The sequence below is a fragment of the Neolamprologus brichardi genome, chromosome 3, assembly GCF_056152115.1.
Source record: "Neolamprologus brichardi isolate AB-2024 chromosome 3, ASM5615211v1, whole genome shotgun sequence".
Lineage (NCBI taxonomy): Eukaryota > Metazoa > Chordata > Actinopteri > Cichliformes > Cichlidae > Neolamprologus > Neolamprologus brichardi.
Window position 1 is genome coordinate 37,031,647 of NC_142106.1, and position 15,066 is coordinate 37,046,712.

Consider the following 15,066-nt stretch of genomic DNA (forward strand, 5'->3'; position numbering starts at 1 on the left):
TGCAGCTCCCCAGTTTATCCTCTGTGTGTAAAAAGTGGTTTTTTTCCCTTCCCTTCTCCCCTCCCCTTCCTGCCAACTTTCTTCCCACTGGATGCCCCTTTTAAAGAGAAGGTTTCATCAGCAGCAGGTGGGTGGGGCGTTTGTGCTCACAGCCAGAGCTGTGGACATGACCGTATTCAGAATATCTTTTATCACTGACATCATGCAGAGCCAAGAATAGGACAAAATGGTCAGTGTGAGCATTTAGGAGAGGACTGTGAACATAGGTTTTATACTACATGGCTAATATGGCCATTTATTTCAGTGCCCAGTGGATTGAGGTATTTGATGTTATGGGAATGAAGGAGGTGCTTGGCGGCATATCAAATGACATTACCAGAATAAATGTTTCTAATGCTAGCAAAAAATATTCCTGCCTAAACCACAACAAATACTCAGTCAGCACAAACTGCAGGCCCACCTGTAAGCCAAGGAACGGGGCACAGCGGGGCATTTAAACAGCGTGCAGAGAGAGAAAGAACAGATAATAAACTGGTAGTTAAATCGAAAATTAAGTCCACAACAGTTCGCCCGTCTCCACTGCTTCACTCAACAACTAATAGCCTAACTGCACTTGTGTGAGTGACTCAGTCTGACTCTCAATGTTGGCTGTGGGAGGTAAGTCTCTTCCTAGTGAGTACGAGAAGTTTCAGTGAGAGGAGGGAGTGAATGCTGTTAGGAGCAGTCACCTTCTTCTTCTGGAGTGTGTCAATAAGCTGAGGATGCACTGGTTACTGAAAGATGCAATAAACTGGTGAGTAACCATCGCCTGTTTACAATATTAATCAGTTTTTTTTACAACACTTAATGAATGCTCTATTTTTAACTATGATAGTTGACACTGGTAAGTCACAACAAACCCACAGACAATCCCAAACCTAGGTCACCAATGCAATTCATCCACGTGACGCTAATCAACCAGTCATGTCACTTCATTGAAAATGTCTGTGTGCGCATGTGCGTAAACAGAAAAGTCTGTGACGAGACGAGATGCAGACGTGCCAAGAAGTAAGTGAGGGAAACAGAAAGAGAGAAAAGAGCTGCTGTCAGTGTTTCCTGAGCTTGGTTACATGTGAAATGCTGTTAATGAAAAAGAATGAAAGGGGAAACTCAAACGTCTTTCTTTTGTTAATTTAAGGACTTGAGAAAACTTTCTCAAAAGCTCTTTTGAAATGTAAAAGAAGAAGTTTTATTTTTTTTTTATTAGATAGCCCTCTAGCCCATATTGAGAATAAATAATAAATATTATTGAAATACTGAATTGAATATTATTTTACTTGAGAATCTGCCGCCGCTTTGGTTTATTGCAGCCAGAAGTTAACATGGTTTCATTCATAAATTGGCGTTTTCGCTCATGGAAAATGCAGCGTTTTCAAAACACTCTCGAAATGCATACATTTGAAAACGTTGCTTTCGCGTCGCAGTGTGGACAGCGAAAACAGAGACTTTCTAAAACAATGACGCATGTTAGTCATATGATGCAGTCATGTGACCAATTAAACTAAGATAGCTGAGGGCCTTATACAGCAGCTGTTTTGTTTGCTCTCAGTTTTGACAGCCCTATTAAAGATTAATATCAGTCTGTACATGCTCCAGATAGATTTTCTTCAAATTCTTTAATTCTCACTCGCTTTTGCAACTTTGTACTTTTGTGTTACTCGCAGCAACAACTCCACCTCATTGTTAGTCCATTTTAAAAACTCTGTGTTTTTGCTCAACATTTTGCAGCGACGTTTCAAAGAGCCGGAAAGTGAATAAGCGGCAGACAGAAATGTGTTTTACGCATGCGCAGTACTGGAACGTAAGCATTTTCGGCCGTTTCAATGTGGACGCACAACTCTGTGAAAACGGCTGAAAACGCTAGTGGGGACGTGGAGCGTTTTCAGACGAAAACGCCGTTTTCAAATCTATCCGGGCTAGTGTGGACGTAGCCTTTGCCAAGCCAATTCTGGTCCCCGGGCCTTATGTTTGACACGCCTGACCAAGAGAAACTGCAATTTCTGCCACTTCCATGTTGGCACCATTATTTTGCTCTGGAAAAAAAACCTTTAGAGCAGTTTGAAGTCATACTTCAGACTCAGCCCAGCATCCACCATTGTCACCCTGTGTAGTACAATAAACTCCCTTTTCTATGTTGACAGCTCATTCAATAATTAAAATAACCATTAACTGCTTTTTAAAAAAAAAAAAAAAAAAAAAAAAGCCATTCAAACATAGGACAGCTAAGCCTTGAAGAAAATACTAATACCTGCAAATAACAGCATACCTCGCTGCAAACACGGCATCTAAAAGACTTTCACAAGCTTACTGCTGTTAAACAACCTAATCCACTCTTCAAGTGATTGTTTCCATGGATGAATAGTTTGGGTCACATCTGCTGGTGCTGGCAGATGTCTCACAAATGGATGTTGCGACTTAGCAGCAAATACAAATGACCCATATCGCTGGCCTAGAAATGTCAGTGATTCCAATTTAACCAGCGATACAGCTGAGGGACAAGAACACTGTGAGAGGTGCTTACACAGAGGCATAAAATCAACTCTGTGTAGTCATGCAAGTCATTTTCACAGCCACAACTTTTCACAACACTGGAAGATGTTTACACAAAACTGACCTGAGCTACTGAACCCTCAAAATTATCATGAGATCTTTACACAACTGGTATCCAAGAGGACCTATCAACATTAATAACTCCAAGAAAAAAAACTATTTCCAACCAATCTTTTAGCCTACAGCCATGGCCCTGCTGGACACTTTTAGTCTATTTTCAATCCACTGTTGCTAGGGGAAACTTCAGCACTTGTAATTTCTATGGCAACCCACTGTTCCCAATGCTAGCAGATCCTGTGATTTCTTTGCAAGGGTTTTTAATGCATATATTACCCTGGTCCACTCTTGCCTCCTAAAGCTTGGTTATTCATAGAGCTAATGGAGGAGTGCATAGTGGCTGGCACTTTGTCAATTTGTCATTTCAGCATGCTGGTCACAGCTGACGCTCGCAAACACGCACGCCTGGACCGATGAAGATGTCCAATTGCATCAAGGTGCAAGAAACAACAGTGACTTTTAAGAAGAAAACAATGATAACAAATAGAACTGACTAATTCTCAGTTTTTTAATGATGGGTCCAGAATATCACAAGTTGCACAATTAGAAAGAAGGTAAAAGTAGAGCCGAAATGGGGCATTTAAGCCCCTCATTGACGTTTGGTGGTTTAGAATTTTTTTTAATATATGTTTTCTTTCTGACAAAGTAAATCTCTGACATCTGTTAGGTGCAATTATTTATGAGTCCTTAGTAAGAGAAAACTATATTGTACCAACAAGTTGTGGATTACTCGTTTACTCTTGCCCAACTCCGCTCGGATGTTGTGTTTGTGTTGTTTCAAACACATGTTGACAACAGAGAAATTGCAGAGTGACCTCTAGTGGAAAAAGCAGGCAACATCAACACTGATACCGTGGTTGAAGGGTGTTTCCTCCATCTCTTCTTTATTTTTCTAAACTTTCATTTATGAGCTTTATAGAAACTGATACCGATACATCTAGCTAATAGCTAATATCAGTTGATACATAGGTTGGGTTTAAGCAAAAACTACTGAAGATTTAAGTCTACATTTTAGGCAAACCCAGATATCTTAATGGTCATTTGGCAATTCATCAAAGTATTTTCTTTCTAAATCTAGTTTATATGCCTGCTTCTACATCCACTTCAAAGCCTCTTGATTCTGTGTTAGAATTTTGACTTGTTTAAAAGTCTGTACTACAAAGACCACCTGTTTACCTGCTGACACTTTATTCACTGGCAACCATAAGACAGGATAATCACCAGAAACCCCACGATGCAATATTACTCAGATTTTTAGTACTACAATGACATATATTGTGATTTATAACAATTTTCCACTCTAAATTATGTGCTTAAACTTAATCTTTGTCAATATATGCTGTATCCACTGAGATAAAGTTGTTGGTTTTTTTAATTATTAATTGTATTTTAATTTTTTTGCTGAAAAATGAGATCAAAAATACAATTCCTGTTATCACGTATATCAGGCTGTGATTGACTGGGGGTCAAGCTGGCAATTACATGCAGTCTTTTTCTAATAACACAACAATTAACTGTGATAAAGCACCAAACATCACATAACCAGAGTACAAGCAGCTGGCAACAAGCTGAGTCCCCTCAGGTTGTGCTCATTAACAAAAACTCTTTCAGACTGATGGCAATCTGTTTGTAAATTAGACAACAGTTATTTGCAACCCTTTGACATATTGAGAGTGACTGCAGTCAGTCCAAGTCAGACTGTGACTGTCTGCAGACAAGCTGTCTCCTATCAGGCGACCTGTGCCATCACCCTGTCATCAAAAGCAGTCACAATTGAAATTCAATACAATCACCAGGCAGACACTGGTTCTTGTTTTCAGATGTAGATGAATGATGATGCGTTCCTATTTTTACTGGTGCGACTCCTCTATTAGCTTTGTCTGAATTAGGCAGCTTTGTCAAACTAAGTGCACCCAGTGTTGGATGGATTTTTGGTTGAGCCAATTTAATGTAATTTTGCTCAGCTAACATTATAACAGGATGGTGGTGCATGAGATGATCCCTCTAGTTCGTATTATTCCCAGAGGATTTTAATTTATTTAATAAATATTTTAAATTTGGTCACCCTGTATCGACACATAATCACCATGCAACATGTCACAACACTATATGCTGTATCGATCCCCCACGCGCAACAACTACTCTTGTACGTGTGTAAATTTGTGATGAAGCATGTGTCGTTATAATATGTTGCACAGAGGTCATTCTTAAAAAAGAGATCACAATCCCATTTAAATAAAGGATTTATTAATAATAATAATAATAATAATAATAATAATAATAACCTTTTAAATTTTGCACAGGTCACAAGAACTGCTTTAAAGTAAAAATAATCTGACCATTGTTGAGTATTCATGTAGTTTAACCAAAATGAGACTCAAAGCTTTAGAGTCTTCTGAAAATACACAATTAAGCTTTACACCACTGACAGCAACCATACGTTTGTGTTCACAATTGCAGGTATGAGAATGATTTTAATCTGACGCCTAAAATCTGTAGATACCGATTTGTATTTGTATGTAATTTAACAGAGCTATCAGTGCTGAAATCATCGAAATATGTTCTACAGCACTCAAGACAAATGTCAACGAATTATCGTGAACAGGTGGGTCTGAAATCCTCTCAGATGGTTTACCATCTACAACCTGTTTTACATGCAGGTTCTATTCATAGGAAGTAAACGCCTACACAGAAACTAGCTTCTCTGAGGTACGAAAGGCCAAAAAGCTGCTATCTCTGTAGATGAAACAGTGTGCTGGAAACATCCGCGTGGATTTGTTGCACAACCAAAGTTATCCTTGCACATGCCTCTTCATCAATCCCATTTAAGTTTGTGCTGAGATCTGAATCTGTCACTTTACTTTTCGCCTCGGGGGTGGGACCAGGTCCTGCTTTTTCTACAGACCTTAAAGCTGGATCCAAAGCCAAAGCCAGCAATTACCCAGCAGTCCCTTCCCACTGCTGCCGTGCCTCATCTTCAGCAATTAGCACAGAGGGTGATACTCTACACGCTGCTTTGATCAAATGCACGACATGCTGCAGAGGCAGCAAAATACAGCTGAGAAGCCCCTAATGAAAGAAAATGAGACGTTATTAATGCTTGATAATGTTAATCAGCAAATCGGCGAGCGCTCTCTCGCTCAGCGGTGCCACTGGAGTCCCACAGGGCTGCCTCAGCTGGAGGTAAGAAAACATTTGAGATGCACTAATGACTGGAAAGCTCGTACGCGTCCATCCCGCGTGCGAGCGCTGCACAATCGCTGAGGCAGCAGCACGGAAAATAGATGGACACGATCTAGCTCCAAGTCTGACACACAGTATTAAAGCACCTATTTATTTCAGTTCTTTGGGCTTTTATTTTGACAGAAAGTTCAATCAAAAGGGTCGCACAGTTGAGCCTGAATACACGACTGTAAGCGGGAAAGCCAATTACGCTCCTCAAAGCCAAGCTCGCCGCATCGACGTTACCCTCTCACATTTTGTTGATGTGACAATCAAGCACTTGGGTGCGAGGGGTGGGTAGGGTGGTGCTGCTGTCAATAGTCATTCCACTTGTACGCGAAATCCAATTTTTGCAGCTCCTTCATCTCTGCAGGAGATACAATAGTTTGTCAGTGGGTTCATCTTCTGCGGTTTGGTTGCCCTTTCTAGGCAAATCAATGGACGGGCACGCGCTTCCTTAAAAAGTCAAAGCAACAAGGTAACTCTACTGTAAGTACGAGACCAGCGGGGATCAAAGATCTCCAATAAGCCCAGCGCAACAAAAGGTCGCAGCTGTTCAGTCGGAGCACTCACAGGCACCAAGAGTGAGCATCACATCACAGGCTGTTTGAAGATCCCATTTGGGTGGGGGGCTGGGGGCGAGTTTCCTTTCTGCTGCAGCACAACTCTGCTTTTGAAGACACTTCCGTCAAATGGCAAATTGCCTGCACTTATACAGAGCCTTTTAGAGGTAGATGGGTTCTTACAGAGTGTTTTCACAATGTGTTTTCCTTGCGCACACAAACGGCAGCTGCCTCGGGGAGCAATTTGGGCCTTACTCAAGGACGCTGTGGCAACATGGGCAGGCCGGCCGTGGCTCACCTATTATGTGGCCGACGATACCTTCTGACCCTCGCATCGTTAATTACAGTCGAGAGCTGGTGTGAAGTCTCTTCAGCAGCTCTGGGGAGGCTGGAACGTGGTAGTGATGGTGTGCGAGACAGTCGACAAACTGCTGATGTAAACAGGCACACACTTCTCCACAGTAAACTAGCTTTCCCTGCTAATCCCCAGCAAATCCTTCGAGAGCCAACGGGGCCATTTTGGACAGCACCCCATAGTCATCATTTGCATTCATCAGAGGAACGCACTGGGGACAGGGGTAGGGTGAAGTGCCAGACTGAGCGCAGCGTTATCAACAGAAATACTGTCACAAAGCACCCCGAACAAAGCCTCTGTTTTAATTAGATAACACAGTGTCAATTCAGAGGATTCAACGGAGCACAGCCTTCGCAGAAAACGGGGAGGAAATGGTGAAAGGAAAAGTTGCAGGACGGACTCTGAGCGGGGCAGGAGGGGTTTCTCGACTGATAAGAGTCACCCAGCCACCGGGTGATGGACTTCAGAGTAGCTTTTTTTTTTCTCTGGATGGGGGGCTGCAGAGCTGACAAGATGCACATACTGTACCCAGAGGTTACTGCCTCCACTGCTAGGCTGGAATAATAATGAGAAAGCATAGCAGCAGAATATTCATAGGCTGTCACATTACAGTGATTCTTGAAGAGCAGGATGCATACAATATGAGGTGTAGTGCAAAGGAAGAGGGGGAGGAGGGGGAGCAGGGGGAGATGTGTGAAGGAGTCCATGCAGACAGGCTTCTTGAAGTGTCTGAGCGCTGGTCAGTTGTTATTAATCACACTACTGCCTGTAGAGAGAAGCAGACACTTTCCATTCATCTTTAATTAGCTGGGAGTTTTTTCTTTAATAGGAACACTTGAAGCCGGAGGGCGCACCTGTTGCAGAGAGGACTCTGCGCGAGTTTGAGCTGCTGCATTTAAAACGAACAACATCATCCACGTTGATAAAAATGTCGCAGGCATCCACAGGTGTCCTCCTGCACGCCAGAACACGCCTAAAACTCCTTTAATGCTGCCAAACTGGACATGCGCCTTAAGCTATGGTTAATGCCACCTGTGCACGTGCGCGGTTCCAATTAAAACGAAGACTTTAAAAAAATGTGTTTTTATCACTGTGACGGGCTTACCTTCAGAGTCTCTATGTCCAGAGTAGCCGACTGCTCCATTTTCCAGTGGCATTTATCACACTTCACATATTTCCACAAAGTTGAGGCGAACGCGTGAAATTCAGCTCCCCCGCCGCGCCGCTAGACCCACTTCTTCACTCTCATTAGAGAAAGAACAAGAGAGAAATGAAGGGGCATAAAAATATATACCTGCTGTTTCAGGATGGTTGTTTTTTTTAAATGTATATATTAACGGTACACTTAAGTTGTGTTTAAGCTGTATTGTGTACGGAAGCCGGTGTTCAAACGAGCTGCGGTCTAATTAATGTACTCCGACTTGCGCGCTCCCCTTTCGCAGCTCGCTTTGACACGCTTCGCTCTCCTTCAAAACTCAACAGCCGACAAGTATGACGGAATAACCAGCTGGACTTCCGCTGCTTAACTTCAAAATAAAAGTCGGAAAATTATGTCGCTTATTCAGCGCCGCTCAAAAAGGGAAACCCACAGCAGTCAACATGCTGTTTGTTGTTACAAGAGTTTTTATTTACTTTAAATTAATCTGTATAGAGAAGTGACCACCTTCTTCTTCATCTTCTTTAGTTGCTCCATTTAGCAGTCCCCATCATTCCTAGCATCCTCCTCTATCACACCAACCGTCTGCATGTCCTCCTTTACTACATACATGAGCCTCCTCTGAGGTCTTCCTCTTTTCCTCCCCACTGAAAACTCCTTCTCCTACGTCCTTTGTTGGGTGGTCCTGGTTCTAGTTCAGGAGACAGAGCAGGTCATCTTGGAAGGTTAGTGGTTTGAGCCCTGGCATGTCAAAGTATCCTCGGAAAAGATACTGAACCCCAAGTTTCTCTCTGATGCATTCATTAGAATGTGGGTGTGTTCAACTTAGTCACCTCAATGTGTGGTAAAGAGCCTAAAAAATAGAGAGAGAAACCCCAGCAGCCACAGGCAACAGTGGGAAGGAAAAACTCCCTTTTAAGAGGAAGAAACCTCTGGCTGAAAGTATCTGCTTTACAACAATACATCTGTACTTAAAGTATAAAAGTCAATCTTTCAAGGATGTCAACATTCACATTTTTGACTGAGAAGACGTGTCTTGAAAAAGGGGTAAAGGAGGCCATTTATGTCCACTGTAAAGGACCATCATCGAACGGAGATCATGGCTTACGACACAAGCTGTCAGCCACTCACAATGTCATCTTGAAATCCCTTCAACCCCCACTCACACCTTGCCTCAGATGACCTCATTAGGTCGCATAATGGTATAGGGCACAATGATGACGCAAGCCTTTTTAATTACATTCATTGGACGACTCACACGATTAAGAGTGGGTCCACAGACTTCACAACCACCTCCAAAGGGCACAACACCCACAAGGGGTTAAATACCTGACATTTCCTAACAAATCTATTTTTTGAACTGAAGAAGCCTGAAGAGACCTAACAAGGCGAGTAAAATTCTCATAATAGTAATAATAACAATAGGGTTACTTAACAAACATCAGATGCACTTTGTAATGACTAGAAAATTGAACTGAGCTTGTTTTAAAAAGGGCAGAGTAGATCGTTTTAATCTGAAAATAACACATTGTTCAATTTCCGGCTTATTCCTAGTGAACTCCGGTTGACTTTACAAAATATAAATCCCACTTAACGGACAATCCAAAGGCAGAAATTGGATTATTCTGAAAAAGCCTACACTCTCCGGGAGAAATCAGTAGACACAAAAATGTGAGAGTATTTGACACTAAATGAACAAACGGGTCAGCACAGTTTCCTCTCTGTTAGTTAAAGGCATTAATGTCACTGGCTCACTGTACAGCTCCATCAGCTCCCAAAAGTTGGTGATTGTTGCACCCTGCAGGAGGCACACCGACAGTGCAGCAAAAAGGAGGCGATCTTTATGTCAGCGTGAGTGTGTAAAAACACAAACTGGTACTCATTAAACTGGGCTTCACAGATAATTTAGACTGTGCGTGGCTTAAGTTGCAATCTGACTTCGTGCACCTCGTTTTTAGCGTTGGAGTCCTTTCCAGCATTTATATAAGAGTCCCAGCAGAGGGGGAAAACGATGTTCCAGCCAGACAGATGCAATCAACCCACGAGCTCCCCAGTTGAAGGATAAATAATCGACCGTGGATCAATTCATTCTTCATCACGAAGATGTCCGACGCTAAGCAACTAATGGCACAGAAAAGGTAGACCCCCCCTGCTTTCCAACCTGCACTGCACCGTGCGTGGCGTATTTTGAAGCAATGACAGATGTCAGGAAATTAAAATGTTCAATCATATTCTCCGTGTATTGCACTGGCTGACACTGTAGCAGCCAGGCGATGATCTATATGTGCTGCTTATTCTCGCTGTCGTGTAGTCCTCGTTTATTTGAATGATGATCTCCGTATATCTGTGTGTGTCTGTGCGTGTTTTCCTGCAGTGCTAAAATCGCCGCTGGAGCCGTTGTGTGTGTTGAAAGCGAAATAAGAGGAGATGTGACTATCGGTGAGTCTTTTATATCATTACGACCTTCAAAATAAAAAAGAAAGAATAAAGAAATCTACAGCTGCTGCTTTAAGCTCCATGTAAACCCAGTTCTTCTTCATTCACAGGCGCTAGAACAGTGGTCCACCCAAAAGCGCGGATCATAGCAGAAGCAGGGCCTATAATCATCGGAGAGGGGAATCTAATAGAGGAGCAGGCGCTTATCATTAACAGGTAACCCATAGGTGATGTGTGACTTTACAGTCTCGCTTTTATTTTTATTGTTTTACATTTATTTTTTCCTGAGTGATCATTTTCATGCACACTTTCATTCCTTTAACGTCTCTTAATAGTTATCCAGAGAATATAATGCCAGACTCGGAGGGAGTCGAGCCAAAGGCCATGACAATCGGGACTAACAATGTGTTTGAAGTTGGATGTGGTATCCTTTGCTGTAACAATAGCCATTATTTATGTAGGCCCACGAATGCCAAAAATAATTAAATAAATACGTAATGAATCATTTAATTAAATGTGTGGTTAATTAATTAAAATGGAAATGAATAATTAGTTAAATACATGAATCATTAATCATATATCAATTAATATAATACATTTAATTAATTATTTGTGTTTGTTTCCAATTTAATGATTTAATGACACATTTAATGATGTATTTGTTTGATTCATTTTGGCACTCGTGGCCCTCTATAATTATTAGCCTATTAAATAAATATATACAATCCTGATTTTTGTATTTTTGTATTATTATTATTATTATTATTATTTTTTTAATTATCTTTTAAATTTTGTTGTTGTTGCTTTATAAGTTAAATGTTTTTTTCTCATTTGGGAATATTGTTGTCCATATAGAGTTTGTCCACCAGAGAGCACTAACAGGCTTTGACTTGCTTATCACATACTATAGACATACAGTACAGTGCAATTACTTAATGCTGATTTCTATCTACTCCACACTCCTATTATATTCTAAAAGTAACTGTGCTGCCTCTAAACTCATCCACTCAACCCAGCTGTTTTCAAACATGTAGTGCAGGCCTCCTTGTGAGAGACTCATTTGGTTTGGAGGACATGATTTGAATGTTTTATGAAGGGTTAGTTAAGAAATAGGGGGCCAGTTTTTTTTTGTCTTTCTTTTTTTGGCACAGCGTGTGAAAACGGTTTTGCTTCCTGGAATTTAAAAACATGTAGGTTACCATGCCAATAAGCAGTTTTAATCAATTTCCCTTTGTTTATTTTCTATGAATTTTTAACTCGAATATGTCAAACTGTGGCAATTCTTTGAAAGACGATGATTTAGTAGAAAAATACTCAGTCATAGCACATTCGTAAATGATTAAATCCCAGATTAAAAACCCCACCAGGTTTACAGGAAACCAATGATCACAACTCACACAGCATCATCGCCTCAGGCTAAAGAGGGAAAAGTTACCAGCAGTGCCAAAGGGGGCAATTTTTGTTGGCTGACTGGCCGAGTCGCACCCCTGTGCTGAGCAGGGATTTTCCTTTCACGCCCGAGAGGTTTAGGACAAAGTAGTGCCATGTTTAGTTGCAGTTTATGGCCCACAAACTGTTAAATAAACAACTTTCTTTTTGACATAGTTTTGAGAATGTTTGAAGACAGTGAAGTTAAGATAACAAACATTTCAAATATGGGAAAGTCTGATTATTCATCACTGTGTCATCGCTTCTTTGTAATTGTGCTCAGCTGGGATCCTTGGTATGCATTTTTGGCTAGTTTTTAACATACTGCATCACATCACATTCAAACTTATCTTGGATCTTTCTTATTGGTATTGTTTATTGTAAAAAGAACAACTAAAAACTAAAAAAAATCAAACTTTTGGCTTCCGAAGCGAGCCTTGTGGAAAAATTTTGAGAACCATCATATTAAGACAACTTCCTTGTGATTGGCTGTCCCTATCAAATAGAAGGATTGAATGGCTGGTGGGTGGAGCTTCTGTGGTCACAGCTAGAGCTGTGTGCCTGAGATGACTATTTTAGAGCTATCCATTCGCTATGACATTGTACAGAGTAGAAAACGAGTTCAGTGGTCACAGGGATTACTTGTACATACGCTGACTTTAGTATTTAGTATTTGTCCATGTTTACTCACAACTGTAACAATATATATGACAGAAAATAAGGGAAAGCATGTATGAAAACAGCAATATAAGTCAGTATGCAATAGCTTTTGATTACATCAGTTGTTTCATTCCCCTGATGTACTGGTTGAAGTCCTTGACAAGTCTGACACAGTCTCTCAAGCTTTGAAAATTGGAGACAACAATGTGATTGAGTCCAAGGGTAAGTACTGCATTAACATTAGAAAAAACTCGAGTCTTGAGCCCGCCCTGAGTTCTTGATATTTTGCTTCCAAGGATCCAGACTTTCTTTCAATGTTTTAAAGTGCTCTTGAGCAATAATTCTCCAGGCTTTCTGAAGGTCTTTTAAAATTTCTCTTTGGACACTGGCTGCTTTTTCACCCATTTCCAGTCCAGTCCTTGTACCTAACCATTTTCGTTTGTCTTTTAAAGCCACTCACTACCAACCTATAAATCATTCAAGCAGAAAGTCACTTTGCTCAGAGATGAACTTTGTATTTGACAGTGTCACAACACATAATGGAAAACCTAGCAAAGATTGCAACAACGCATCATTAGGTACTATGTTACTAGCAGCCTGTCACAAAGACACATTGTTTGTTCACATGTCTTTACTTAAATCTACAAAAACCACTAAAACTCACATGTAAATATGGCTTTACAGTAAATATGGTTTTACAGTGAGCCCAGTTTTCATATTTTTGACTGTGCGTTTTTGTAATGTTCATTCCCAGCTGATCTCGGGAGAAACGTGATCCTGACCAGCGGCTGCATCGTCGGCGCGTGCTGTCAAATCAACACGTGCGAGGTCGTGCCGGAGAACACAGTCGTCTACGGATCAAACTGCATCAGGCGTGTGCAGAGTGAAAAGCCACAGGTCAGTGCTTCACGCTGATGCTTGTCTGCGATCCTCCAGGTCCTGCTGGCTTGTAGGCACATTTGTAATAACCTGGGATGGTTTTTAATTTATTTTTTAATCACATAGCCTCAGACTCTGCAGCTGGACTTCCTCATGAAGATCCTGCCCAACTACCACCACCTGAAGAAAACGGTGAAAGGAAACGGCACGCCTGTAAGAAACTAATGAGGATCCAGAGGATTGAAACCTCCTGCAGTCCCAAGCACCTCCACACACAGACACCTTACACTCGTGCACTTCACTTGAATTCATGTGTACTTATCTTACACTTTAGCATTTCGCTGTCTGATTCTGATTCTTCATGCCCGTCTTCACGGATCCAGCGAAAACAACCACGTGCACTTTCGCTTTTTAGATCAATATTGTGACTATTTATGATCTGCTTTGGACCTGAAATCTCAAATGTATCATGTCTGTTTATGCTAATGTGTCTCATCTATATTTATAAATGTTCCAATAAAATGACATAAATAATGCAGTAAAGATTCAAATAGGTTTCCTTTCAAGCTCAGTTTTTTTTATAATATTATTCGACCACTAGGAGGAACTGTTGAGCAGCTCTTGGCTATGAAGCCTTTGTTTCATCAGGTGATACAAAATATCCAATTAAAGCAGCGTTCTTAAATAACACGACTAAAAATATCTTTTTTGTGTGTGTTCTAGAAATAATACTCACACGATTGAGTTTGTGTGTGGTTAAATATAGTCCTTTCAAATGAAGCGTGATTTGGCTGCGACTCGTTTATCATTTAATAAATGCGATCACTGAGCAAAAGTGAGGCCTTGAAAAGATAAGGATGGGTGTGGCAGCCCCCTTTCTTGGATATGTTGGTGTTGCCAGTCATGTGTCCTCCCACCAGGGGTTACCAAATTGGTGCCGTGGGTGGGTAGAGTGGGAATTCCACACAGAGCGGGTGTGGTTCAATTTCTGCTGCAGAATGGGTCTGATTAATGCCTGGCTGCCCTCCCCTCGTCGTGTCTAAGCCCCCTTTTAGAGTTGCTGAGCCCATCTGTAGCACAGACACAGATTTGAATGTGTGTGTGTGTTTGGTGGACAGGCAGTAGAGCATCACCGCCTGAATCACCTGACATAAAAAGTTCAGAAGTCACAGTTTACAGTTGCTTCCTTTAGCTGTAAAACAAGCTCAAGGCCACTGCTCATGCTCTTCGGAGTCTAAAGGGCTGGTGTCGTGCTCAGTGCATGCTACAGCGGCTCCCTGCAGGAGGCCCACAGCTGGTGTCGCACACTGCCAATACTCATTTGAACATGTCACGGTGGAGTCCCACGAGGAGTGCACGTCAACCAGGGGGCTAATTACTTCAACAGCGGAGTGCAGCCGGGTCCACGTCTAGGCTCTTTTCTGTTCTCACTTCTTCAGCTTTCTTTTTTTTTTTTTTCCACTACCCTCATTTTTATTTTGGGTGTTGCTGAAGCGGTCAGTTTACTTTAATGTGACAAGGAAGACAGATGCTGCGCACAGTTGCACGGATGTGGAGAGTGACAAGCACCTCATGGGGGGCTGGTGTGGCCTTTAATCTGCAGTGGGTTCTTTACGCAGGCAAAATGGCCATGGTGATAGCAGCTCATAGCAGGAATGTGAGGGGAAGTTCAAATATTGTGCTATATTTGGAAGCAGTTATTTATACCCCTCCCTTACTGT

At 41.5% G+C, this 15,066-nt stretch overlaps 2 protein-coding genes across 4 annotated transcripts in view; one reads left to right on the forward strand and one right to left on the reverse strand.

Annotated features, from left to right (window-relative positions):
- The window catches only part of LOC102787026 (zeta-sarcoglycan-like), a 59,451-nt gene extending 51,220 nt beyond the window's left edge, over positions 1 to 8,231 (reverse strand). For all 3 annotated transcript variants that reach the window (XM_035914547.2, XM_006806270.3, XM_035914546.2), the window contains exon 1: positions 7,892 to 8,231. In XM_035914547.2, the coding sequence (XP_035770440.2) occupies positions 7,892 to 7,930 (39 nt within the window). In that variant the 5' untranslated portion in view covers positions 7,931 to 8,231. The remainder of the gene's footprint in view (positions 1 to 7,891) is intronic.
- Positions 8,232 to 9,827: 1,596 nt separating this feature from the next.
- Positions 9,828 to 13,888, forward strand: dctn6 (dynactin subunit 6). The gene is made up of 7 exons (XM_006806269.3): positions 9,828 to 10,080; positions 10,317 to 10,381; positions 10,489 to 10,594; positions 10,714 to 10,802; positions 12,641 to 12,688; positions 13,221 to 13,363; positions 13,472 to 13,888. Exons 1-7 carry the CDS (start codon positions 10,046 to 10,048, stop codon positions 13,568 to 13,570), a joined length of 585 nt encoding a protein of 194 aa, XP_006806332.1. The 5' UTR covers positions 9,828 to 10,045; the 3' UTR covers positions 13,571 to 13,888.
- The last annotated feature ends 1,178 nt before the right edge of the window (positions 13,889 to 15,066 follow it).

Excerpts from the sequence above, each read along its gene's own strand:
- dctn6 (XM_006806269.3), top strand. The coding sequence starts at position 10,046 with ATGTCCGACGCTAAGCAACTAATGGCACAGAAAAG. Across the intron at positions 10,803-12,640 it reads TGTGTTTGAAGTTGGATGTG|TCTCTCAAGCTTTGAAAATT; the intron begins GTATCCTTTGCT and ends AGTCTGACACAG. Across the intron at positions 13,364-13,471 it reads TGCAGAGTGAAAAGCCACAG|CCTCAGACTCTGCAGCTGGA; the intron begins GTCAGTGCTTCA and ends TTAATCACATAG.